This window comes from Narcine bancroftii, chromosome 3, assembly GCF_036971445.1.
Source record: "Narcine bancroftii isolate sNarBan1 chromosome 3, sNarBan1.hap1, whole genome shotgun sequence".
NCBI lineage: Eukaryota > Metazoa > Chordata > Chondrichthyes > Torpediniformes > Narcinidae > Narcine > Narcine bancroftii.
Genome location: NC_091471.1, coordinates 350982588 through 351010406, shown reverse-complemented (window position 1 = coordinate 351010406; position 27819 = coordinate 350982588). Strand labels below are relative to the sequence as shown.

Sequence of the window (27819 nt, the reverse complement as noted above, 5' to 3'; positions counted from 1 at the left end):
ACACCATTGCTTTGTCTCAAATTTTAAAAAAAACAACTGGTTCATGCACTTGAAATAAGGTAGGGGATCACCAATAGGTAGGGCTCATCAATAGAGAGGCCCATTTAAAGAAGAAACCTAAAGGAAAATAAAATTAGTATTCATTATCATGGTGTACAAAATTGTGGCAAGGATACCAGATGGTGTGTTTTTGACCTTTGCATTTGAATCAGGATGCGGCGGTTAGTGCAGGCTTAGCATTTTCTGTTAGGAAAATGGCTGAGTGGTCAGATGCCATTCATTTCAAAGGTGCATTAGCAGTAATCTCATCAGAAAATTTTTCCTGCACGTTCTGCTAACTGGGCATGGTATTTGTTAGAAAATATTGATGTTTGTCGTGCTGTGTTATTTTATTTTCCTGCATTCAAATCAAGTTGGTTAGACAAAGTGACACTTTCATTATGCATTTCAGAAGTAACTCTGTTTACAAGTTCTGATAACGAATGTGCATCATTCACCTTTACCAGTAAAAACGAAATGCTGGTGAACCTCAGCAGGTCAAACAGTGTCCTTTATATAGCAAAGATAAAGATATATAACCACCATTTTAGGCTTGAACCTTTACCAGTTTTCATTCTGCTGTCTAAAATCAACATCACTGGTATTCTTCAGCCAGAGGTAACAGAAGTGTTTTGTTTGCCATTATACACGCTATACAGTATATGATTACAATTACGTTTATGTCATTACAAAGAAATAATATGCTGGTTGATGATCAGGAATGTGTATTCAGTTCCCCAGTCCAGTTCCATCATTAAATTAGACCTTGTACATCAACCCCATGATCTGCCATTGATCCATATTCCTTGATAACCGTCCCAAAAAAAAACAATCTCAGTATTTTTTAACACAGATTTTGAGCAGTCCTTGCTAGTGAGTAGAGAAGATGCATTAGAAATGACAGCAGACTAGTGAGGGCTCCATGCAGGCTGCAGGTGACTAGGGACTGGCTCATGGGAGCCAGGTATCAGAATCGAGATTCGAGAGGGTGCTGAAGGCAAGAAGGGCTCCAGAGGAGCCTTGGGTGTTGAAGGTTTCCTGATCGTATTGGAGGTTTATTCCTGGAGCTTTGGTTGCCAACAGAAGAAACAGGATTCTGTGTGACTGCAGAGACTGTGGGAGCACTGGAGGTGAATCCACAGACACTCAGTGGCCTTGAAGGAATTCCCTTTTCTTCTTTTTCTGTCTTTCCGTAAGGGGCATCAGGCAATATACGGCAGACTAAAGGAAATTTTGTGTAATATTACATTTTCTGTTTTATTATATGAGAATAGAAGAATCTTGAAACTCCTTGAAGTGAATGGCGGTTTGTTGAGCAATGCTGGAAGCATTGCCTGTCGGTGAAGTTGCAGGGTGGCGATTGTGTGTTTGAAGTTAATTTTTGAGAGGCTTAGCTATTGAGAGAAGGGTATGGGTTTACCATGTAGATTTTTGTGCTCAGAGAGAGTTCCCATTTTTTGATTGCAATTTTCTTCTTTCCTCTCCCTAGCTGAAGAAATATAAATGAGTGGATATGCTGGGCTAATGACTCTATGACTGATAAAATATCCTCCAATAAAATATAAATGTACCTTTTGAGCCGGGGTCATAGGATTAGAAATAGTTTCTTTTGACTTTTGAAATTTCTGTCTTCCCAGAGCCCATGAATAATGTGCAAGAATAACTTTCTAATTTTCTCATTTTAAACTAATCCACTCCATCTGTCCTATGTGTATCTTCATGCAGATTTTTTTTCAATATACAGTACGCGGTCTCCCTTTTGTGGTGCCGTGTAAATTCTGCAACTGGTTTCTGCATCGTTTCCCAGTTGGTCTGAGTCGATGACACTGCATTTAGTCTCCCTGTGACATCCTGTCACACTTGCAGACTCCTTTTCATTGTTGACCTCATCAAAAATCTGCTAACGTTTCTTGGACTTCAGTCATCACCAGGATCTCAAGCTTTGATACACAATTCACAAAGGCTCAAGACTCTTCCTTCATTTGTATGAATAAATTTCCAGTGCACTGGCTGTGTGAGGTAGATTTGATGGAACAAACCAAATGCATTTTGTTTGCTGTTTGTAATTAATGATGTTAGCTTTAGCCTAAAAATAGCATTCTGACAGTGGGATGTATATCACCCTTTGACATGGTTAAGAAAATGTGATCTTTGGAGACTACACAATAATTAAGGAATAAGCATTAGGCTCAGGCATACTACACTATCTGTTTATATGAGTCTCAGCTGCTTTTGCTGTGAATACACCAGAGAATGTTTAATCATGGCACTATATAGCATTAGAAGTGACCTGCGCAAAAGCAGGTAATAACGGTTAGCGCAGCACTATTACAATGCCAGTGACTTGGATTCTAATCCAGCACTGTCTGTAAGGAGTTTGTACGTTCTCCCGTGTCTGTGTGAGTTTCCTCTAAGTGTTCTGGTTTACTCCCACCTCCAAAATTGTATGGGGTTTGTAGGTTAATGGGGGGGTGTGGGCGGCGGTAATTTGGGTGGCACAGGCTTGAGAGCCAGAAGGGCCTGCTACCATACTGTATGTCTAAATTTAAATTTAAAAGTGGACAAGTAGAAATGTGTAAATAGATGTGGTACAAAATGGAGAATAGTGACATAGTATGTTATAAAATGTAGAATTGATTCAGTATTGTGGGACTTAACCATATCCCATTTTTGTGGTCTCACGGACCAAACAGTCTTGCCGAACAGGTTCTGTAATAGTTCAGGCATGAATCATAGTCACTGGACACAAGGGAAATGAATCTGGCTCAGGGACAATTAAAATGATGGCTGAGAAGTATCATGGGGTGACTCAGAGTTATCCTTCATCTCTCCATAAAATGGTTAAGCCATCTCCTTATACCTTACCAGACACCTGGATGGGTGTGCATGTAATGTATGCTCTCCATTGTTATTAGTGCTGCTCTATACCCAGCTGAGTGTGAAGTGAAAGGTATAATGATTGAGAGAAACGTGATAGGGCTACAGATGCGGCGATTGTGGCAAAAACACAGAAATGCTGGAGGAACTCAGCTGGTTTATTCAGCATCTAGTATCTTTTCAACAAAAATATATTGTCGACGTTTCGGGCCTGAGCCCTCCTTCAAGGAAATATCAGAAAAGGCAGAAGCAGGACATATCAGGAAGTCTCAGAATTCAGACAATGGGGGAGGAATCCAGACCAACAAAAGGTGGTAATTGGATGTGATAAGGGTCTAGGTGGAATTTATTATGTCTGTGCAAAATGAGACAGGCAACGGAGAGACTGGGGGGGGGGGGGGGCGCGTGAAGGGAAAGAAGCAAGGGGGCGGTGAAATTTTAAGCCAGAGAAGTCATTATTAATGCCATCTGGTTGGAGGGTGCCCATTCGGAAGATGAGGTGTTGTTTCTCCATTTTGCAGGTGGTCTCAGTCTGGTAGTATGAGACCATGGAGAGATATGTCAGCATGGGAGTGGGATGAAGAATTGAAATGGGAGGAACAACACCTCATCCTCCGACTGGGCACACTCCAGCTGGATGGCACTAATATCGACTTCTCTGTTCTCATCCTTCTGGTTTATCCTTCCAAAATGCATCGCCTCACACTTAACCAGATTGAACTTCATCTGCCACTTTTCTATGCAACTCTGCATCCTGTCAATATGCTTTTGTAACCTACGACAACCTTCAGCACCATCCCCAACTCCTCCAACCAACATATCATCTACAAACTTACTGACCCATCCTTCCACCTCTTCATCCAGGTCATTTATAAAAAATTACAAAGAGCAGGTGTCCCAGAGCAGATCCTTGCAGAACACCACTAGTCACTGTCCTCCAGGCAGAATACTTGCCTTCCACTACTACTCTCTACTTTCATCCTGCAAGCCAATTTTTCATCCACACAGCTCCATGGATCCCATGCCAATTTTTCATCCACACAGCTCCATGGATCCCATGCCTCATGCATTTCTGAACAAGTTTCTCATGATGGATCTTGTCAAATGCCTTACTAAAATCCATGTAGACCACATCTACCACATCAATTTCCTTTGTTACCTCCTCAATTCAATTAAGCTTGTGAGGCATGACCTTCCCTTCACAAAGCCATGCTATCCCTGAGTAGACTGTACTTGTCAAAATCCCCATAGGTCCTATCCTTAAGAATCTTTTCCAGTAGTTTGCACACCACTGACATTAGACTCACCATTTTATAATTCCCAGGATTCTCCCTATTACCTTTTTTAAACAAGGGGACCACATTTGCCATTCTCCAATCCTCCAGCATCTCTAAAGAGGACTCAAAGATCATAGCTACTTTTCTTGCCATCTCTTCCCACAAGAACCTGGGGTATATCACAACTGGCCTTGGGGACATCAATCGTAATATTTTTAAGAAGCTCCAACACTTCCTCTTCCTCAATCTCCACATTGTTCAGCACACAAGCCTGTTCTATTCCAACCTTGCCCTGATCCAGGTCCTTTTCACTTGAGAATACTGAAGCAAAGTATTCAGACTTGCTTCATCAAAAGAACATTTTTTTAAAAATCAGAGAAAGGCAGCTGAGTAATACTGTGAAATGGAGTACTTATGTAAAGGTGAAAGATTTTCATGCCAATAAAATGCACGGTAGAGTCCCATCTGGACCACACATGATAGAGTCCCATCTGGGCCACACATCCCCAAATTGAAGGATAGCCTCAAAGACAAGTTTTATCTCATCAATGTTAAATATCTATTAATAGCTGATTTTATAGCAGCTAACAAATGCATTGAATTGAAGAGGTGTGGAGGTGTGTGCTTTTGCCCTCCATCAGCTGGAATCTATGAAAACAATTGACCATCCGAACATAGAAAAATTCAACCCTGAGCTATCTGGAGGAAGAAGCAGGCTGTGATGGGATGAAGCCATGTGGAAGACTGGAGTGTGTAAAGGAACACCTGTGTGGCAGCAGTGAAAGGCTTGCCTTGGCTGAGGTAAAGCACAGACAAGAAGGGCCAAAAAGAAACTCTATGGTTCTATCCCTTGATGGAAAGAATCAGATCATTGTTTCTCAGATCACATGCACTTGGTATAAAGAAACTGACTTAACCGTGAATGATTTAATTTGGTTTATTTTAATGCAGAGAATGGAAACAGGTAGCAAAACCAAGGCAGAATAATTCTTGCAGGCAATTCCAATGTAATAAATCACAATCGATGAAAATTCAGTGGATGCTGACAGCTTTGAGTATCCACTCTAATCAATGTTTCTGCAATTGGAAACTCAAATAACAGTGATGCAAAATTGGATGATAACCGGTTATTTACAAGCAGTGTTCCTTGTAAATATTGTTTGCAATTATCACCTTATGCATCTGAGAGTTGAGAAAATATTTAAGCAGCTACTTTCAGTCTGTCAGTGGGAAATAAAACAAAAAAAAAGGTGGTTCATCGTAATTCTTTATAACCACTTGAGTCGCTGCATTTCATGCTCAAACAGATAGTCCAAACACCAACATCTTCTCATTGAAGAAGAGTATAGCACAGGACCAGGCCCTTTGGCCCACATTGTAATCACCAACCCAACACATCCTCCTCCTTAATATTAACACGCCCTTGATGATTAATGTACCCCTCCCTAATCACACTACCATCCGACTCCTTCTTGGCCAATCCATATTTATCTTCTTAAATTTATACCTTATTAAAATTATCACAGATTTATCATTCACTTTACTTTTCAAAATATTCAATGAAATGAAAGACATAACTGAATGGGATGATAGAATAGAAGGTGCTTTGGAAATAGAGTCTTTAAATTCAATTCGTCAAGTTTATCATCATCTACTTGTACAAGTACAACCCAACAAAACCACATTCTCTGGTCCTCGGGGCAAAGCACACAAGCACACAACTAGATGTAACACACATACAAACAAGTAGTGCTTATGCAGGACATCTATTTAATCTATACAAATAAATAAATAATGTTTCACGAAATGAGAGTCTCGAATGGTTCGTGTGAGCAATTCCTTTGGTTGTTCAGCATTTTCACAGCCCATGGAAAATCCTTTGACATACTTTAGTTACATTTCGGACCTGTAGGAAATAAAAATCAATTGATAGACCAAGAGCTTATGGTCTGAAATCCACTCTTTTTGCATAACTGTCTTTCTACAAGAGTCAAGAATGAAACTATAATTTTGAACCATTTTCTAGTCATTCCTTGTTTTTTTTTCCCAAATTTTATCCTTCTTCTGCTCCACTATCTTGTTCCAACAATTTTCATCAGGGATCCTTTCAAAAAGAACCCAATTTAAAATACAGTAATTAGAAATGATAGTTTTAGTCATGTTGATAACATGAATGAAAGTTCTTCTGGTAAGTGAATTTTATTGGACAGTGATCTTCATCCTTTCTGCTTTACAACTAACAGTGCGATACTCATTGAAATGTTTTCCTCATTGTGTCCAAATAGAATGGAGTATTAAAATGGACAGCTCAACCGCCTATTGGAAATAGTTTAATGTTTCATTAATCCAGGTGTTACGAGCCCAGAGGACCCCAAAACCCAGCAGCAATAGATATTCACCAAGACAAATAGTTACTTAAACAAAAGTTGTTTTTAATTATCTTTAAACATGAAAACAGGAAACCTTTAACTTATTACTATTAACTTAACTTAACCTCCTCCTAATTCTAAGTGCATGTGTATGTAAGTTCAGAAAAGTTCTTTGATTCACAGTCCAGTCTCACTTTTCATTCCTCCAAGTTCACTGGTTGCAGGCAATTCTTATACTGTGCACAGAATTTAACATTTATGAAGTTCATCAGGCTTTGGTGCTTGAAAGATAAATGGTTACCACTCAGGAAGATTCTTGCTGCCGGTTTTCAGAGAGAGATTTGTTATTTGCTGGTCACCCACAACTGATTCCTTGCAACCACCCACTTCAGTGTCTTGCCGAAGAAACTTGCCCCATCAGGGTTCACCAGGGTTCTCTTACTTTCAGGTCACCACAGAGTTCCTTTTCGTTTCTCTTATTTCAAGTGAAACATTAGGCAGCCAGTCCTCTCCTCTTGTATGGACTACAAGGGCTTTGACCAGGTTGAACTAAGCACTCACAACCCATCTTCCAAATGGGATTTTTGAGTTCAAATGGTAATTCAAATGGAGGAGATGGAAGCAAAGAACTTTATTTTTAAATGGAGTTTCAAATCACTAAAGAAAAAGATAGATAACCCCATTCTAATACATATGATTAGAACATGCAAGAAATTAATGAATGTAGAGGAAAAAAAGTAGTGATATCAATAAAAACACCAATGTGTAAAAATGTGTTATTGCCTGTGAACATGGGCAATAGAATATTAAATTTGAGATATGACAAAGGTATAAGATATATTAAGGACTGTTACATGGAAGGAACTCCTATGTCCTTCAATTAAAACATAAATACGGAGTGTTTTCTCCAGCTTAGACCATTCTAAATGGAAAGATGGGGACCAACGTTGACCCCATCTGACATTAGTGAAACTGAATGAATGGTCTGGATAGGGAATACACCCAAATTTATAACAGAAATGTACTAGGCTCTCCAGAGTGAAAGTGCAAAACCAGGGTTACAGAGGTCAAGGGAAAGATGGGAGCCAGACTTGGGTGTGGTGATTTCAGAAAGAAGCTGGTCAGATTGGTGTAAGGACAGCATGACATAAATTATAAATGCAAGATATGGACTGGTTCAGTACAATTTTTTACACCAATTATATCTTACCCCACAAAAGTTACACCGATCAAAAGCCAAAATTTCAGAGATGTGTTTCAGATGTGAGACTCAGACAGGAACTTTCTACAAGCCACATGGTCGTGCGTGAAAGTGAGGTCAATTTGGCAAGAAATCACCGAAAATAGAATAACAGGAGTGGCCTTCATGGGAGACCCAGAGCTATATCTACTAGTTAATTTTAAAAAGCAACAAATTGACCAAAAGTCAAATCTCATTTTTTAAAATAGCACTGGCAGTAGTGAAAAAATGTATTGAAATCACCTGGAAGTCCGACTCCCCTCTCCTTATAGCACGATGGACTATTTATGGAAAAAAATAGCATATAACTTAAAGAATAAATATGACACTTTTGTAAAGGTCTGGCAGCCATACCTGGACCACATAGGGGGCCCAGATACAGTAATAAAAAGGAACAAAAAGGTTATAAAAGTAACTATTATATATACAAGGATGTAATTTCCCCATTTGTACTCTTTGTACTTAAAATATATGTAAGTTCTGTGTGGAGGAAGGGAGGGACTGTTTTATTTTTGTCTTGTTGGTTGTGTTTGTAAGTAAAACTTTAATATATTGAATATTTAATATGTTGCTATGTATATGTCTGAAAAAATAAAATATTTTTAAAAAATATATAGTTTTAAATGGCACATTGGAATAATGAATACATTTTCTGGAGTGGTTTTAGGAAATATAAATTCACAAATAAACTTAAAGTTGAATTTAGAATGATAAGCCAGGAAGGTGGCAATGGGAGCCATTCAGGGAGAGAGAAAGGACAGATGGAAACAAATGGAGAGGGGACCTAGTCAGTGAAATATGTGCTCAGTAGGTGGATGGAAACAGGATGGGATTGGGGCGGAGTGCTGGAGTGAGAAAGGGGGGGCTAAGAGGTCAATCAGAAGGAGAGAGGAGAGGGGGCACAGAAGCTAAAGGGTTGTCTGAAATTGGTGTATTTCTGATAGTTCTCGACCCTTTTTGGATTTGTATGTCGGCATCTCAGGAGACAAACGATACACTGACATTTGCGCTAAACCTACTGACCCCCCCCCCCCACCCACCCCCACAGTTACCTCTTTCCATTCTGTCCCTTGTAAAGATTCCATCCTTTTCTCCCTGATTCTCCTTCCCTGCCACATCTGCTCTCAAGATGAGGCTTTCCACTCCTGACCATCTAAACTGCCTTTATCTCGGGAAACATAGCTTTCCTTCCATTGTGGGGGCAGCACGGTTAGTGTTTCGCTATGACAGTGCCCAGCAATCAGGACCAGGATGACTGTACAGAGTTTGTACATTCTCCCTGTGTCTGTGTGGTTTTCTCCCATTCCCTCTCACCATTCAAAACATACTGGGGAGTTGTAGGTCAATTGGATGTAATTAGGTGACATGGACTCTAGAGCTGAAATGGCCTGTTACGGTGCTGTATGTCTAAATTTTAAAAACTGGTTGGGGAAGCCATCATTTGCATCTCTCATTTCCCCACCCCCCCCCCACCCTCCAAACAGAATCTGTCTACCATCCCTCTCATCCATCTCCACTCTTAGAACCAAAATGTTTTCTGACCATTCCTCCTCCCCACCCCCCAATAGATGCTGCTCGACCTGCTGAGTTCCTCCAGCAGATTGCTCTTTGCTCCAGATTCCAGAATTTGCAGTCTCTTGTGTCACCGTGGATCTTTAGTAGTGATTTAATAAATGAGTGTTGAATCTAAACATCTCTGATGCTCTCAGTTTGAACAAAGGGCATTGCATAAGTGCATAATAGGAAAAATGTAACAGGATAACAATTAAATTAAAATACCTTTTGCACAATGTCCCATTGAGCATATTCTCTATCTATTTCTCATCATTTGTTGGCTAGTTTCAAATGTATTAATATAATCGCACTAATTTATTTAAAAAAATCTTTTTTTATTTATAGCAAACTTCCTAGCTGGGCTAGAGCAGTGGTTCCAAGGATCTTTTACATCACAGAGAAAGCATGGAATTATTATCCATACACTATCACAGGTAAGATTTAATACAGTTGCATGATGTACCACTTCAGTGCAATGTCACATCAAGTTTTAGCCTAAACAGCAAGGTTGTTCACATGACATTATTGGACATGAATTTGAAATGACTTTATCGCACATTACAACCTGAAGAAGGCAAGAGGTTCTCTGCTGCTGAGGAGTTGAGGCAGAGACTGTGGTAGGTGCATAGCTCCCAAAGGGATGGAGAAAGTAGACATGCAGCAGAAAGGTGGCAGAGGTCAGATACAAGCGCAAGAATAAAAATCTAGGAGAGGGTTTGAGAAGCTGGCAGAGAATCAAATATTAGGGGCCAGGAAAAGATGGCAACCACTGATGGGCCAGGTTCAAATTTCCAGAAATGTCCTCTTTATTTCATTCTTTTAAATGTTTGTGAATTTTTTTTGTGGGGGTCATAAGTGTGAAAATTTCACACTGACTTCTTAAAGAAGTGTATGGTAACTTGTGTACTGTCCTATAAACATAGGATTCAGAAAAGAATTATCAAAAAACTAATCTTTTTCTGTGTGTCATACAAAAACTGATTTTCTACCACTGGAATGTGGTAATGTGGTTTTCTAGGTAAAATTATTTCAAATCCAGAAATTTAACCAAGATTTTCCTGTCATGATTCTAATGTGTGTAAGTCAGTTGTTTTGTGTTCACAGTAAGCCATCATTCTCTAAGCAAGTATAGTCAGGATAAATTAGACCACATTATTGCAAAGTAGACCCATCCTTCAGGTTCCAACTGGGTTTAACACTACAGCAGTGATGTTATTTAAAAGAGCCACCCTGAGTTTAACATTTATTTAGCCACTCATCCCTCCTATTCCACCCTGGTAACTGCCCCACCTCCCACAGCCTTAACCTGTGAATCATTAAGACTCATTTCCCTCTAATGACCTCCCATCTCTCCTGCCCCCAACCATCACCCCCTTCCTGCCTTCAGCCCTCAAAACTAATAACCTATGTTCTACAATAATACAGTACAATTAATCAAGATTTTAAAAAATTAAGTCTACCATATGATATCAATGTATATAAACAAAACTGGGACTAAAATATATCAACAGTAGCAACCAAGAATCAAATAAATTATTGTAAAAATTCATCTGTTCACCAACACCTGCAGGGAAAGAAATGTCCCTCCTTGACCTGGTCTGGTTTATAGGTCACTCCAAGGAATACCTCCCCTAGTAGGTTACTCAATTCAAGGAGCATTCCAACATCATCCACATCCTATAAATGCAAAATGAAAACACCCATGTGCTTCTTGCAACTGAATAATGTGAGTTCTACATCTCTAATGATATGTTACCAGTAATTAAGAGATTAAAGGATGATGAGATTTGTAAATAACTATTTGAAAGGAGTGATTGAGAGTATTGTAGATTGTAAGAGAACTGAATTATAAGGGAATGTCATTTACTTTGGAAGGAGTATTCTCTGGTCCTTATTTGCTTCTCTAAATGACTGGAAACTTGACCAAGTATCTGTTACCTCTGACAATGTGATCCTAAACCAGCTTCATGATTTCACATTTCCTTGTAGTTCAAAGCACGTTAGTGAGCAATGCTTCCCCAGCCCTTTCCCACCCCTGACTTTTCCCTCTCTGATGTCGTGAGGTTAGTCTTCAGCAGAGGCCTCATCTTTCTACCCTTGCAATGAGTTCTAGGCTCAACATTTCATAGAGCTCTTTTTTCACAGTTTCTTCAGCAGAATCCTCACTACTAGTCTCCTGCCCTAGAGGACACAACTTCAGGATTAAACGGCGGCCATTTAGAACAGAAACAGATATGTAAGGATTTTTCAGCCAAAGAGTAGTAAATCTGTGGAATTTGTTGCCACAGGTGGTTGTGGGTGTCAGCATCTCTATGGATCTGTGCTGGAGCCTCCATATCAATGCAATCACAAAGAAGGCTTGCCAGCGGCTATACTTTGTGAGGTGAATGGGGACATTCGTTATGTCACCGAAGACTCTTGTAAACTTCTGAACCATGCAGAGCATTCTGGCTGGTTGCATCACTGTCTGGTATGGAGGTGCCAATGCTCAGAACAGGAAAAAAACTCCAGAGGATCGTTAACTCGGACTGTGGCATCACAGGCACAAGACTTTACTCCATCGCAGACATCTACAAGAGGTTGTGTATTAAGAAAGCAGCCTCTATCCTGAAGGATCCCCACCACCCAGGCCATGACCTCTTAACTGCTACCATGGTTTTTAGACTGCAGGCATGTAACGGCACAATCAAGGAATTTTGCCGCTAACAGGCAGTCTAAAAAGAAATGTGCAGGAATTTTGAGCCAATTCCTGCACCGTGATTTATCCTGCAGGACCCCTACAACTTTTTGGAGGAAGCCTGCAGTGTAAATCATACCGGAAAATTTCAATGATGGTCATCCACTCTACTGCACGTCCATGCACTCAGGTACTTGCAGTCCAAAAAGGCACCCAGTGTGAACGGGCAGTAATTATGTTAATTTTTTTCAGTGATTTTTCCCAACATTGCAGTCTATGAAACATTAATGATGTGCTTTCCTGACAAGTGAGGAGATATTGAGTGTCCACGACAGGTCACTATGGATCTCTTTCAGAAAGAAAGAGGACCTATATCAAAATGTGGGGATCAGGTAATGGCAGAAAGGGATGAAAAAACTTAAACAACAGGATGGACAACGCTTTCCTCATTAATTCACACATTCTGCCCTCGCCCCCCCACCCCGGCCATCAGCCAAGGCAATCAGGCCCACAAAGGTTGATGTACAATTTATGAGATTGATTACTTTTCATAATAAATGATTTCACTGAAAAAAGATTTTATAAATCTTGGAAAAGCAATACCTGTCTTAACATAAATGTCATGCAAATTATTGCAGAGCAGCAAGAGATTGCCTTTACTGAGATCATGTGGCAGTTACTAAGCTACCATTTCCAAGTACCACTTCTACACCCAAATGCTGAGATTACATAAAATGTAACACTTCACTGACTTTGATGTAACACACAGCAGCACAGGACATTAATTGATGGACAAAATAAGAGGAAAATTCATTTTTTTTTAAAAGCACACTTCTTGTGATGAGTTTCATCCAGAAATTTTGTAATCTATTTGTATCTGCACTCATTGCTTCAGAACAGGCATTCTCAACAGGGGGCCTGGGGGCAGAGCACATTTCAGTAAAAGCCTTGTTTTCTTTTCACCTCATGTAACATCAATATTTTTTTATGTTTGTTTTTATATAGTCAGTATAAGTACAGAAGAAAACAAAACTTGACTGCTTCACAGGGAAGGGGGTCCATAAACTTTGAGCAGAGTCCAAAAGAGGCCATAGCAAAAATCACCTGCAGAATGGATGCTCTCGGGCACACATGTCAAACTCAGGCCCGTGGGCCAAATTTGGCCCGTGATATAATTATATTTGGCCCGCAAGATCATATCAAATATGTATTAGAGCTGGCCCGCTGGCCGCCGCGCCAGTCTAGCGCATGCACAGCTAATACTACAAATCCCAGAATGCTTTGCAAATGCGTTGGCGCCGGCCCGTCAGCCCACTAATCTTCCCCACCTCCTCTCTTTACTTTCATTAGCATCTGCGACCAGTCGCCCAACTCACGTGTAATAAACCCCTTACGGAAAATGGCCAAACGAAAGACAGAAAACAGGAGCTTTCAAGACAGGTGGGAGACAGACTCTGACCCCAGAGTTTGATGAACTTGCATCTAAGAGGAGATGCCAAGTATCTGGTTTAGACCCAGGTGCATCAGAGTAAATCACAATGTAGCTTGGATTAATATTTTCTTTGGTTAACTTTGGACTGTTTGTTCATAGTTGAAAGATTTGATTTTCATTGAAGCAAGTTGTTATTTTTTTGACTTGTTGGCTTGTGAAAAAAAATACATTTAAAAGGAGCTTAAAGGCTATAGAGAAATATTATTTATTGAATATTTTATTTCTCATTTGTTAATGCTTCTTCTGGAAAGAGTTTAACCAAAGCTATTATTAAACATTTATTTTAATAAGAAAAAGTTTAACACTACATATGTTGAAAGAAGAGAAAACATGCAGATGTTGTTGAAAATTTTCAATAAATATTTAGTTTGGCCCACGACTTAGTTCAAGTTTTTAATTTTGGCCCTCTGTGAATTTGAGTTTGACACCCCTGCTCTAGGGTATTCTAACAAAGAAGCATGGACAAGCTATAAAATCCAGTTTATCTGTTTAATGGAATTTTAAAAAACAATTAGATTTTTAATATTGGTTTGAAACATTCCCATGTTTTGATGTTATTTTGGGAATTCATTGCAAGATATGCATCATTTTAGAGCAAAGTTGCAATCGCTAACTGTTTCAAAATACATGCCGATTATGAAAGGGATAGAAAGAGTAAATATAGATAGGCTTTTTCCACTGCAGGCAGGTAGATATAAACCAGAGGACAAGGGTTAAGGATGAAAGGGGAAATATTTAGAGGGAACATAAGGGGGAGCTTCTTCACACAGTGAGTAGTGAGCGTGTGGAATGAACTACCACCTGAAGTGGTGAATTCAGGCTCAATTTTAAATTTAAGAATTTGAACAGGTACATGGATGGGAGGGGTATGGATGGCTATAGACTGGGTGCAGGTCAGTGGGACTAGGAAGAAAAATGGTTTACCACAGACTAGAAGTGCCAAAGGGGCCAGTTTCTGTTCTGTAATGTTCTATGGTTCATTTTAGGTGATATTTGGCCCCGTTTCAGTTAGTGTATTTTAGATTTCAGCATGGAATATTACAACACAAGAACCAGCCCATCAGCACATGATGTCAGCACTGAATATAACACCAAATTAAACTAAATCTGCTCCACCTACAGATGTTCCATATCCTTCTATTCCCTGCATATTTGTGTGTCTTCCAAATTTGTTGGTTGAATGTGCTTCCACTACTACCCACACAACCTGTTCCAGACACCTATCTCTCTCTAAAAACCTGTCTCATGCATCTCCTTTAAACTTTCCCCTTCTCATCTCAAATGAATGTCTTCGAGTACTTGACATTTTTACTCGGGGGGCGGGGGAAAGATTCTACCCTATCCTACCCTATCTATGCCTCTCATAATTTTATAAGCTTCTATCAGTTCATCTTCCAACATTCCAGAGAATAATCTGCAGTTTGGAAAAAAAACAGCAGTACTGTTGCTAGTGCAGACCCGCAGAGAACGGGGAGCAGAGACACAGCGCTCCCCCCACAGGGTCCAACCGCCAGTCTGTACAGGCTTTAAGTGGCCCATTAAAGGAGCCGACAGTAGTTTATTTTAAAACCCCGTGACCACGGGCTCTAGGCCAAAGATAGCAGCGCCTCTGTATGACAGCAGCCATAAGAGGTTGCAGACTCCAGGGAAACAGAGGACTGACACAGGGGACCAGAAAATGGGAAGACTGATCCCCGTTTGAGAAGGATAAGCAGAGGAAATAATTCACAGGATAGTGACCACGGTGGCGGACAAGTGAGGGATTCTAAGGCTAAAGAACACACAGGCGGCGGGCAGTTGGTGGCTCGAGGCGAGGAACCCATGAAGGCTGCAGATTGCTGGAAACTGCGGACTGCTGGAGACTTGCTTGAGACTGGATGAAGGGGTACCAAGTATCAGAACCGAGATGCAAGAGGGTGCCAAGGGTGCTGGAGGATTTCTGATCATGTCAGAGGTGTGCATCTGGAGCTCGGGTTGCTGATGGTTGGACTGAAGTCTGTATGGCTGCAGAGGCTGTGGGAACATTAGTGGCAAATCCACGGACACTCAATGACTCTGGGGACACTCCTTTTGCTTCTCTTTCTCTGATTGTAAGGGGAGCTGGGCAATTTCTACTGATGGTGAATCTTTGTCTGCCTCGCAGTAGACTGAAGGAAATTTCATGTAATATCACTTTTTCTGATTTATTGCATGACAATAAAATAATCTTGAATCTTGATCATGTCCCTCCTCTCCCCATAGTTCATTCCCCCATCATCCTTATAAATCTCTTCTGTATCCCATCCAAAGCTGCTACATCCTTCCTAGAATACCAGGTTGACTCTGATTTTGCTTTCCTTCCTTACCCCTTTGCTGATCATGTCAGAGAGTTCTCAGAGAGTTCAGTCAGTGCTGGCAAGCTCGTTCTCCTGAAAAATGAATTAATACAGCGAGGCCTCTTCATAAACACAATCTGTTGAAGGAACTCAGCAGGTCGGGCAATATCGGTGGGAGAAAAAGGAACGGTCAATCTTTCAGGATGAAATCCTTCATCAAGATTAATGAAGAGTTCCGGTCTGAAAAGTAGACCATTCTTTTTCTCCCACTGATGCTGTTCGATTTTCTGAATTCCTCCAACAGGTTGCTTTTGTTTTACTCCTGATTGCAGCATCTTCAGTCCCTTGCCTCTTTATATTAGTGTCTATGAATTAATTTTGTGTGAGAGATCTTAGAACTTTGAGATTAGTGTTACTGGATACAATTTTGATATTTACTGTTATTATCATAGAAGCTTTCGTGAAAGCAATTATTTCACTTTCCTTGGATAATTTGGTGCAGAGTCTGGTCATCTATTTGTAGGTGATTCTCCGGCACGTTGATATTCATTTTTATTTATTTTCTCAGCACATTCAAATATATCTTGCCATTTGAAGGTTTGTAACTAATGTTGTGTGCTAATTTGCTGACATGATCGTTTTAGTAATCAGGGAATGTCACAGCACTCCTCACATTCTCATTTCCTCACACAAGCAGCAATTGACAAGCTCAAACCTTTCCATTACAAGGAATGAAAGGGATAAAAGAGATTAAGGATTCTGTTTTCCTTTGGTGGGGAGAACAAAAGACATTAAGACAATTGTGAGCTGCAGGTTACAAACCACAATGTAAATATCTTGTGAAAGCAAAGCTTCAGGAGAATGGCAATTTGAATTAGTGGTATCAACTGGAAATGAGAACAAGTAGGTAACAAATATGTAACATGGCCAGAACTCAGTGGGTGCATGATGAAGCTCTTTGTTTATAAATAGATTGAAAAGAAAATGAAATGGTTGTGCCTGTTGTGGAGAAAGAGGCTGCAAGGTAAACATATACTTGACTTTCACTGTCCTTTCAAAATGCCCGCTTGTGTGATGAAAATGCAAATTGGTATCTGTGTGGTGAAAATGCAAATTGGTATCACTTTGTAAACTCAGCTGGTTGAAAATAGGTGAAAGACCTTTGTGTGTACAGTTTATTGATTTCTAGTCTTGTAACCATAAATCCATACGTTTCTTTACGTATAGTTTCTAAACATATTCAAGATTCCTTTATTCTCATGTAATGGAACAGAATGGAAAAAATGCACGAAATTGCCTCTGCCTGCTTTTCAGATTTGAAATTTCAGCTGTTTCTTAATCAAATGAAAAATAATGATGTATGAAAAAAATCAGGCTGCACAGTTGACGTAGTGGTTAGTAAAACGCCTTTACAGCGCCAGCTATCAGGACTGGGGTTCAAATCCCTCGCTGTCAGTAAGGAGTTTGTGCATTCTTCCTGTGTCTCTGTGGGTTTTCCCCGGGGGCTCCAGTTTCCTCCCATGGTTCAAAATGTACTAGGGGTGTAAGTTAATTGGGCTGAAATGGCCTTTTACCATTGGTGCATGTCTAACTTTTAAAATTTTAATTTAACATTTTATCCACTTTTTGTTCTTCGATTTGTCAAGACATGGAAAGTCAATTAGAGCAGGGATTTTTACTCACAGTCTGGGGAAAATGAGATAGTAACAAGATTAAAGGTCATAAATACTGAAATAATCAGATGAAGATAACTGTTAGCCTGAGCACTCATGGAAAGATGAACATAGAAAATTATAGCACAGTACAGGTACTTCAGTCCTCGATGTTGTGCTGACCCATGTACACCTACCAAAAAAAATGAAACCTTCCCTACTTCATAACCCTCTATTTTTCATTCATCTGTGTGCCTGTCTAAGAGTCTCTTAAATAACCCTGTTGTTTCAACCTCCACCACCACCCCTGGAAAAGCATTCCAGGCTCCCACAACTTTCTGTGTACCCTAAACTTTCCTCCATTCGCTTTGTACAGATTTCCTCTGATGTTTGCTACTCCCACCCTGAGAAAAAGGTGCTGACTGTCTACCTCATCTATGCCTCTCATAATCTTGTATATCTCTATTAAGTCACCTCTCATCCTTCTTCGCTCCAAGGTGAAAAACCCTACCTCTGATAACATTGCCTCATAAGACAGATTTTCCAATGCAGGCAACATCCTGGTAAATTTGCTTTGTACTCTGTTCATAAGTTCCTCTTCTTTCCTGTAATGAGGAGACCAGAACTGAACACAATATTCTAAGTGTGATCTCACCAGAGATTGAAGGAGCTGCAACGAGACTTCACGACTCCTGAGTTCAGTACCCCAGTGAATGAAGCCCAGCATACCATAGGCCCTCTTAACTTTCCTATCAACCTTCATGGTGACCTTGAGAGATCTACAGGGCTGTCATTGTTTGAACAAGGCTTTACCCAGCCCAGCACTTCCGTCAAGCCAAGCACAATTTCAACGTCATAGACATGTACAGTTACTTGCACAAGACACATTTCACACTCTTACAGATTAGAGGCTGGAGTGGTTGGAAGGAGTAAATTTTATAAATTTTAAATTTAAATTTTTAAGACAGACAGCATGGTAAAACAGGCCTTTTTCAGCCCATACCCCTAGTACATTTTGAATGGGGGAGGAAACTGGAGCCCCCGGGGAAAGCCCACGCAGACACAGGGAGAACATACAAACTCCTTACAGACAGGGTGGGATTCAAACACCAGTCCCCCAATCGCTGTTGCTGTAAAGGTGTTACTCTAACCACTATGCCAACCATGCCACCCACTGAGTTTAGTTCAACATTCAAATATATTGTCAGAATACATACATGACATCACATACAACCCTGAGATTCTTTTTCTTGCAGAATATCTACTACATAATACCAAGAAAAAAGATACGTATACAAAATGGAGAAATAAATACAAAGAAAGAAATGTAAGCAAACTGACTGTGCAAATACAGAAAAAAATTTGTTAATAAATAATGTGTAAAGTAAGAATCCTTAAATAAGTCTCTAATTGAGTTTATTGTTGAGGAGTCTGAGGGGCAGCAGCTTAGTGGTGCAAGTCTTGTGGCACCGATACCTTTTTTTTGATGGCAACAGCAAGAATAGAACATGTCCTGGGTGGTGTGGATCCTTGATGATTGCTGCTCCTCTCTGACAGCAGCGTTTCCCATAGAATTCCATGGAGAACAGCATCCCAGATCTGTCAGTGTTTCTGTAAGTGTTTTGTGATTGAAATATCTAAATACCATAACTTCCTACAAAACCAAATCTGGTGAAGTAGCAAATGGCAAAGCTTTGCTCCCAGAGGAGCTCAATGCTTTCTTCACTCAATTTGACAACAGAAACCATGAAGAACCACCGCTCTGCACCCCCATGACCCCTAATGATCTCATCCTGTGCCTATTTGAGAATGACATGTGTGCTGCCTTCAGGAGAGTGAATCCAAGGAAAGCATCCAGCCCAAATGGAGAACCTGGCTGAGCATTAAAAATCTGTGCTGACCAACTTACCAATGTATTCACAGATATCTTCAATATCTCACTCCAGCATGGTGTGGTACCCATCTTTTTCAAACAGGCATCAATCATACCAGTGCCCAAGAAGAGTGCAGTAACCTCCCTTAATGACTATTGACTAGTAGCACTTACATCAACAGTGATGAAGTGCTTTGAAAGGCTGGTGTTGAAGCATATCAGCTCCTATCTAAGTGGTGACATGGATGTGTTCCAATTCGCCTATCGTAGTTACAGATCTATGATGGATACCATTTCACTGGCTCTACACAAAGCCCTGGACACCTAGACTGTAAAGGTGCATTCATCAGGATGCTCTTTGTCGACTACAGTTCAACATTTAACACGATAATCCCTTCAAACTGATCAGAAAATTCCAAGACCTGAGACTCAAATCACAGATTTCCTCTCCTCCAGACCACTATCAGTGAAGATTGGTAAGAACTTCTCCTCCACAATCTCCATCAATACTGGAGCACCTCAGGGCTATGTTCTTAGCCCCCTGCTCTACTCACTTTATACCAACAACTTTATGGCTCAGTATGACAATAACACCATCTTCAAATTTGGTAGTGGGTTGTATAAAGAAAGGTAATGAGTCAACATACAGGAAAGAGAAAACTTGGTGGAATGGTACAACCTTGCATTCAATGTCAACAAAACTAAGGTGCTGAATGTTGACTTCAGGAAGGGAAAACCAAAGGTATAAAATCCAGTGATCATTGGGGATCAGAGACAGAGAGGCTGAGCAAAATTAAGTTTATGAGAGTCACCATCTCAGAGGATCGCTCCTGGACCCAACACACTAATGGCATCATGAAGAAAGCATGTCAGCGCCTCTACTTCCTCAGGAGTTTGCAGAGGTATGGTATGACATCAGAAACCGTGGCAGATTGGAGGAGTCATGTGATGGAGTAGTGGCTGGTCGGGGAACTCCAGCCCTCTCCGGAAAAGTTTAAAAAAAACAGAGAAAACGCAAAGGCAGAAACACAAAAATTAAAATAAAGTGAAAGTAAAGGTGGGAAGAAAATGACAACGAAGAAAGAAAAGTCGAAAGCAATGGGAAGAAGAGAAGAAGAAAAGACATCGGAAGAAGAAGGTGAAGGCCTTACCTGTCTGAGGAGGCCCGCTGTGGAGAGAGAAGCCTGCTCCCTCAGGTCAGTCGAAGTTCCGAGCTCGGGACTACAAAAATGGGTCGCGGAGCCAAGCAAAAGTGCGCAACCGCGCATGCGCAAGGAGTCGCGCATGCGCGGATGCGCAAGACAAAAAAACCACTGACGGGAGGGGGGACAAACTAAGGAGTCGATCTCCACAGCTGAGAATGGCAGCCACAACACAACAACAAGAGGAGAACATAGAAAATAACGAGAACAAGAAAGAAGAGAGTAAAAAGAAATCAAAGAAACAACAGATGACCAACCCAGAGAAAGAAGAAGAGGAAGAACACAGAGAAATGGAAGAAGAAGGGAAGGGCAAGACAATGGATATATTTTTTTTAAAGAATATATGGAATCAGTAAAAGAATGGCAATCACAAGAATTTAGTGAAATAAAAAGAAGAATAAAAAGTACAGAAGAAAAAATGAATAGATTAGAGATGGTCATGGCAGATATAGGAAAAAGAGTGGACAAGGTGGAAGAACGAGAAACAGCCGTAGAAATGGAAGTAGAGGACTTCAAAAAGAAATTAGAAGAATCTAATAAAAAAGTTAAAGAGACACAAGAGCTGTTAGCTCAGAAGATAGATATAATGGAAAATAATAATAGAAGAAATAATATAAAAATAGTGGGCCTTAAGGAAGATGAAGAAGGCAAGAATATGAAATAATTTATAAAAGATTGGATCCCCAGGGTCCAAGGCAGACCAGAATTACAGGAAGAAATGGAAATAGAAAGGGCACATAGAACATTAGCCCCTAAACCAAAAACACAACAAAAACCAAGATCCATTTTAGTAAAATTCCTAAGATATACAACAAGAGAAAATATATTAGAGAAAGCAATGAAGAAAATAAGAGAAGACAAAAAGCCACTGGAATACAAAGGTCAAAAATTTTTTTTCTATCCAGATATAAGTTTTGAACTCCTGAAGAAGAGGAAGGAGTTTAATACAGCAAAATCGAGCCTATAGAAAAAAGGATATAAATTTATGCTAAAGTACCCAGCGGTACTTAAAATAGTTATTCCAGGGCAGCAAAACAGACTATTCTCGGATCCGGAGGAAGCACGAAAATTTGCAGAACAACTACAAAACAGACAGAGAGATGAAGACATGTAACGAGAGCAAAAATGACCACGAACTATATGTATGTGTGTATATGGGTATATATATATTTTTTTTTTCATTTTTTTTTATATATATGTGTGTATGTATATGTGTGTATACATGAGGGTATATGTATTTAAAAGAAAATATATAGAGTATAGATAAGAATTAATAAGGGAAAGAAAGGGAAGAGAGGAAGTAAGGAGGGAATTAAGAGAGTGACCTTTGCTGTATATGAAAATTAAAATCTTTTCTTGGGGGGCTGGGTGGGGAGGAGTTACAGTCACTGCGAAATCAGTTGACGCTTGCGAGTGAATTCGCAAATCCAAATGGAGAGGGGAGATGTGGTTGCCTGACAAGGGATAAAGGGCAACTCAGGAAGGGGAGGGGATAGTGGGGTTAAAAAAATTATAGATAGGAGAATAATGGAAATGTTTGATGTTTTAGAAATGTTGTCTTATAAAGTGTTCAAAACAAGAAAGCAGAAATGGATAAGAAGGAAAGGTGATGATGAGGAAACAGAAAGAAAAGATAAACAAAGTATGAAATGGCTATGTTGAACTATATGACTTTAAATATTAACGGAATACATAACCAAATCAAAAGGAAGAAACTGCTAAATTTACTGAAAAAAGAAAAAATTGATATAGCATTCGTGCAAGAAACACACTTAACTGAAGTGGAGCTCAAGAAATTAAAGAGAGATTGGATAGGACATGTAACAGCAGCGTCATATAATTCAAAAGCTAGAGGAGTAGCTATATTAATCAGTAAAAATGTACCAATTAAAATAGAAGAGGAAATAATAGATCCAGCAGGGAGATATGTAATGATTAAATGTCAGATATATTCAGAGTTTTGGAATTTACTCAATCTATATTCACCTAACGAAGAAGATCAAAAATTTATGCAGGATATTTTTTTGAAGATAGCAGATACGCAAGGGAACATACTAATAGGAGGGGATTTTAACCTTAATTTGGATTCAAACATGGCTAAAACTGGGGAAAAAATTAACAGAAAGAACAAAGTAACCAAATTTATAATTAAATCGATGCAAGAAATGCAACTTTTGGATATATGGAGGAAACAACACCCAAAGGAAAAGGAATATTCATATTATTCGGGTAGACATAAAACATACTCAAGAATAGACCTATTCCTGTTATCAGCTCGCATGCAAGACAGAGTTAGGAAAACAGAATATAAAGCCAGAATATTATCGGACCACTCACCCCTGATATTGACAATAGAGTTAGATGACATCCCTCCAAGAATGTATAGATGGAGATTAAACTCCATGCTACTTAAAAGGCAGGATTTTAGAGAATTAATTGAAAGACAAATTAAAATGTACTTTGAAATAAATACGGAATCAGTGAAAGATAAGTTTATACTATGGGACGCAATGAAAGCGTTCATCAGAGGGCAAATAATAAGTTATGTAACCAAGATGAAGAAGGACTACAATCAGGAAACAGAGCAGTTGGAAAGGGAAATAGCAAATATAGAAAAAGAATTAGCAATGAAGGAAGACACAACTAAAAGAAGAGAATTGGCAGATAAAAAAATAAAATATGAAATGCTACAAACATATAAGGTGGAGAAGAACATAATGAAGACAAAACAGAAATATTATGAACTAGGAGAAAAAACGCACAAAATTCTAGCGTGGCAGCTTAAGACAGAGCAAACTAAGAGAATGGTATTGGCATCAAGGAAAAAAGACAAACAAATCACATATAATCCAACGGAGATTAATGAAAACTTCAAAGAATTCTACGAACAATTATACCAAACTGAAAATGAAGGGAAAGAAGACAAAATAGATGAATTTTTAACTAAAATTGAACTACCAAAATTACAAACAGAGGAACAAAATAAATTAACAGAACCATTTGAAATAGTAGAAATACAAAAGGTAATAAAAAAACTACCGAATAATAAAACACCAGGAGAGGATGGATTCCCAATAGAATTCTATAAAACATTTAAAGATTTATTAATTCCTCCCCTCCTGGAAGTAATCAACCAGATTGATAAAACACAAAGCTTACCAGATTCATGCAAAACAGCAATAACTCGCACCAGTGTCATATAGACCAATATCTTTACTTAACACAGATTATAAGATAATAGCTAAACTATTAGCAAACAGATTAGCCGACTATGTACCAAAAATAGTAAATTTAGACCAAACTGGATTTATTAAAAAAAGATGAACAACCGACAATATTTGCAAATTTATTAACTTAATTCATGCAGTAGAAGGAAATAAAGCTCCAACAGTAGCGGTTGCTTTAGACGCAGAGAAGGCCTTTGACAGAGTAGAATGGAATTATTTATTCAAAATACTACAAAAATTCAGCTTACCAGAGAAATATATTAATTGGATTAAAGCATTATATAAGGGGCCATTGGCGAAAGTGACAGTAAGTGGATATATATCAAAACAATTTAACTTAAGCAGATCAACAAGGCAGGGATGCCCACTATCGCCCTTATTGTTCGCGTTAGCCATAGAACCACTAGCAGAATTGATAAGAACAGAAAATAAAATAAAAGGGATAAAAATAAAAGACAAGGAATATAAAATCAGTTTATTTGCAGATGACGTTATAGTATACTTAACAGAACCAGAAATATCAATAAAAGAATTACATAAGAAATTGAAGGAATATGGAGAAGTGTCGGGATACAAGATTAACAAAACTAAAAGTGAAGCAATGCCAATGAATAATGCGGATTTCTCACAATTTAAGAAAGAATCACCATTCAGATGACAAATGCAAGCAATGCGATACCTAGGTATACAAATAAATAAAAACCTCGGCCATCTATATAAACTCAATTATTATCCACTAATGAAAAAATTACAGGACGACTTAGAGCATTGGAAAGACTTACCACTAACACTAATAGGAAGGATAAACTGTATTAAAATAAACATTTTCCCAAGGATACAATACCTATTTCAGGCATTGCCAATACACTTGAGTGTAGGAGTTGGGATGTTATGGTAAAGTTGTATAAGACATTGATGTGGCCAAATATGGAGTATTGTGTACATTTTGGTCATCTAACTACAGGAAAGATGTCAATAACGTTGAAAGAGTGCAGAGAAGATTCACTAGGATGCTGCCTGGATTTGAGGAGCTGAGTTACAGGGAAAGGTTAAACAGGTTAGGGCTTTATTCCCTGGGGTGCAGAAGAATAAGGGAATATCCTACAGATATTTTTCAAGGAGTTAAAGAAAATAATAAGGAAATTTTTATGGAAGGGGGGAAACCGAGGATAGCACTATACAAATTAACAGAATGGTATAAACAAGGAGGCTTACAACTTCCAAACTTTAAAAATTATTATAGAGCCGCACAATTAAGATACCTATCAGATTTTTATCAAACAATGGAAAAGCCAGATTGGACTAGATTAGAACTAGATAAAATAGGGGAGAAGATACCCGAACATATATTATATAAATGGGATGAAAAATTAGTACAACATAGGAATTCTCCAGTATTACATCATCTGCTCAATATTTGGAAGAAGATTCATGTAGAAAGGAATAAAACAAATTACCAACTAACAAAACTAATACTGACAGAAAATCAGCTAATCCCTTTTACAATAGATAACCTTTCCTTTAGAGAATGGGAGAAAAAAGGGATCAAAAGAATAGAAAATTGCTTTTTGGGAAATAAATTATTATCCTTTGAACAAATGAAGGATAAATATAATATAACTCACGATACAGTGTTGGCATACTACCAACTGAAATCCTACTTGAAGGACAAATTGGGAAGCAGTCTGAGGTTACCAGAGGGAAGTAATTTTGAATATGTGATTACAGACACAATGATAATCAAAAAATGTATAACAAACATGTTTATTAAACTACAAGAAAAGGAGAATGAGGAAACAAATGGTAAAACTAAACAAAAATGGGAACAAGATCTAAACATAAAGATAAAAAAGGAAACATGGGAGAAGTTATGCTCAGGAACTATGAGAAATACAATAAATATGAGGTTACGTATGATACAATATAACTGGATACACAGGCTATATATTACACCTCAAAAGTTAAATAAATAGGACCCAACAGTATCTGACAGATGTTTTCGCTGTAAAAAGGAAATGGGAACAACAATTCATGCAATCTGGACATGTGAGAAAGTGAAAAGATTTTGGGAAGATCTAAACCAGATATTAAATAAAATCACAAAAAGCAATATACCAAAAAACCCAGAGATCTTCCTCCTAAGTAACATAAAAAACAAAAAATTTGGACTTGATTTGGATGGTGCACAAAAAAGATTTGTTATGATAGCCCTAGCTGTAGCAAAAAAATGTATTATGTCAACCTGGAAATTAGAAGATAACTTGAGAATACAACAATGGTATATAGAAATGAATAAATGTATTCCATTAGAAAAAATAACATATAATTTAAGAAATAATATTACAATATTTGAACAAATATGGGAGCCATACATGAAACATAATAGACAAAACCTACCGGGGACATCTACCACCTAAAATGACAGAAGGAGAAGAGAATGAAAAGAACTGACTCAGTGGAATTTCTTGTTTATTTTTATTGAGTGACAACATTGTTTGACGGGTTTAATGTATCTTAGATTCTGAACTTTAAATGAATGGGAGGGGAGGTAGGGAGGGTGGGATGGGAAGAGGGAGTGGGGGGGAGAAAACGACACTGTATATATTTGAAAAGGAAAATGTATGTATCTTGATCAATGTGGTTTATAGTGTGAAAAATAAAAAATTTTAAAAAACAAAAAGAAACCCTGGCAGATTTCTATAGATATGTGGTAGAAAGTGTGCTGACTGGCTGCACACTGGCATGGGGTCACCAATACCCCTGAGTGTAAAGACCTGCAAAATGTAGTGGATACAGCCCAGGACATCACAGGCAAAACCTTCCCACTATCGAGAACATCGGAGAGGATCACCAATCATCAAGGATCCACACCACCCACCACATGCTCTGTTCTCACTGCTGTCATCAGGAAAGAGGTATAGGTGCCACAACACTTGCACCACCAGGTCAGGAACTACCCCATCATCATTACAAACTTCAACAAGAAACTCAATCAGGGACTCATTGAAGCACTTTATTGTGCACTTCATTGATTTTTTTAAATTCTCTTTGTATTGCACAGTCAGGTTGTTTACATTTGTTATCTGTTTACAGTTCTTTATTTGTTTAAATACATATACTGTGTATAGTTTTCTTTGCATCACCAATAATTGGTAATTCTGCTTCACCTACAAAAAAAAGAATCTCATGGTTAATGTTAATGTCATATATGTTCTCAGATAATAAATCTAAAAAATATGTATTACAGCACCAGACACTTGAATCATGACTTTAAATCACTGAATATCCTTTTAATTAAAACCAATTTCTTCTCACTATTTTAATATTTTCTGCCTTACTTCTGACCTTCATGATATTATTTTGTTCAAAGTATTTGCCTTCCAGACACCTCCACAAGAAGTGTTTTTTCATGTAAAGTTACTGTCCAGTGATGGTTTAGAAAGATCAAATGCCATTCAACCATCAAAACTCAGCTGTGGTTGGCTTCTCTACTGTAATTGGCTGGAAAGTACATGGATGGGATGGGTATGGAGGACTATGGACTGGGTGCAGGTCAGTTTGTTTGGTACAGACTGGAAGGGCTGAAGGGGCCTGTTTCTGTGCTGTAATGTTCCATGGTTCTATGTATTGTTACATTGAACCATAGAAAATTACAGCACAGAAAACAGGCCCTTTGCCCCTTCTAGTCTGTGCCAGACTATTATTCTGCCCAATCCCACTAATCCCACTAATTTTCACCCAGTCCATATCCCTGATATGTCTCCCATCCATGTGCCTGTCCTAATTTTTCTTAAATATTAATATTGGGGCCGAATTCACCACTTCAGCTGGCAGCTTGTTCCATACTCCCACCACTCTCTGTGTGAAGAAATTCCCACTATTGTTTCCCCTAAATTTCTCCCCTTTCACCTTTATCCCTCTGGTTTGTATCTCACCCAACCTCAGTGGAAAAAGCCAACTTGCATTTACTCTATCTATACCCATGATAATTCTGTATATCTCTTTCAAACCTTCCCTTATTCTTC

At 38.8% G+C, this 27819-nt stretch overlaps 1 protein-coding gene across 8 annotated transcripts in view; it reads left to right on the top strand.

Annotated features, from left to right (window-relative positions):
- pitpnc1a (phosphatidylinositol transfer protein cytoplasmic 1a) overlaps positions 1-27819 on the top strand; it is a 244277-nt gene that overhangs the window by 153049 nt on the left and 63409 nt on the right. For all 8 annotated transcript variants that reach the window (XM_069929757.1, XM_069929756.1, XM_069929761.1 and 5 more), the window contains one exon: positions 9702-9790. In XM_069929757.1, the coding sequence (XP_069785858.1) occupies positions 9702-9790 (89 nt within the window). The remainder of the gene's footprint in view (positions 1-9701; positions 9791-27819) is intronic.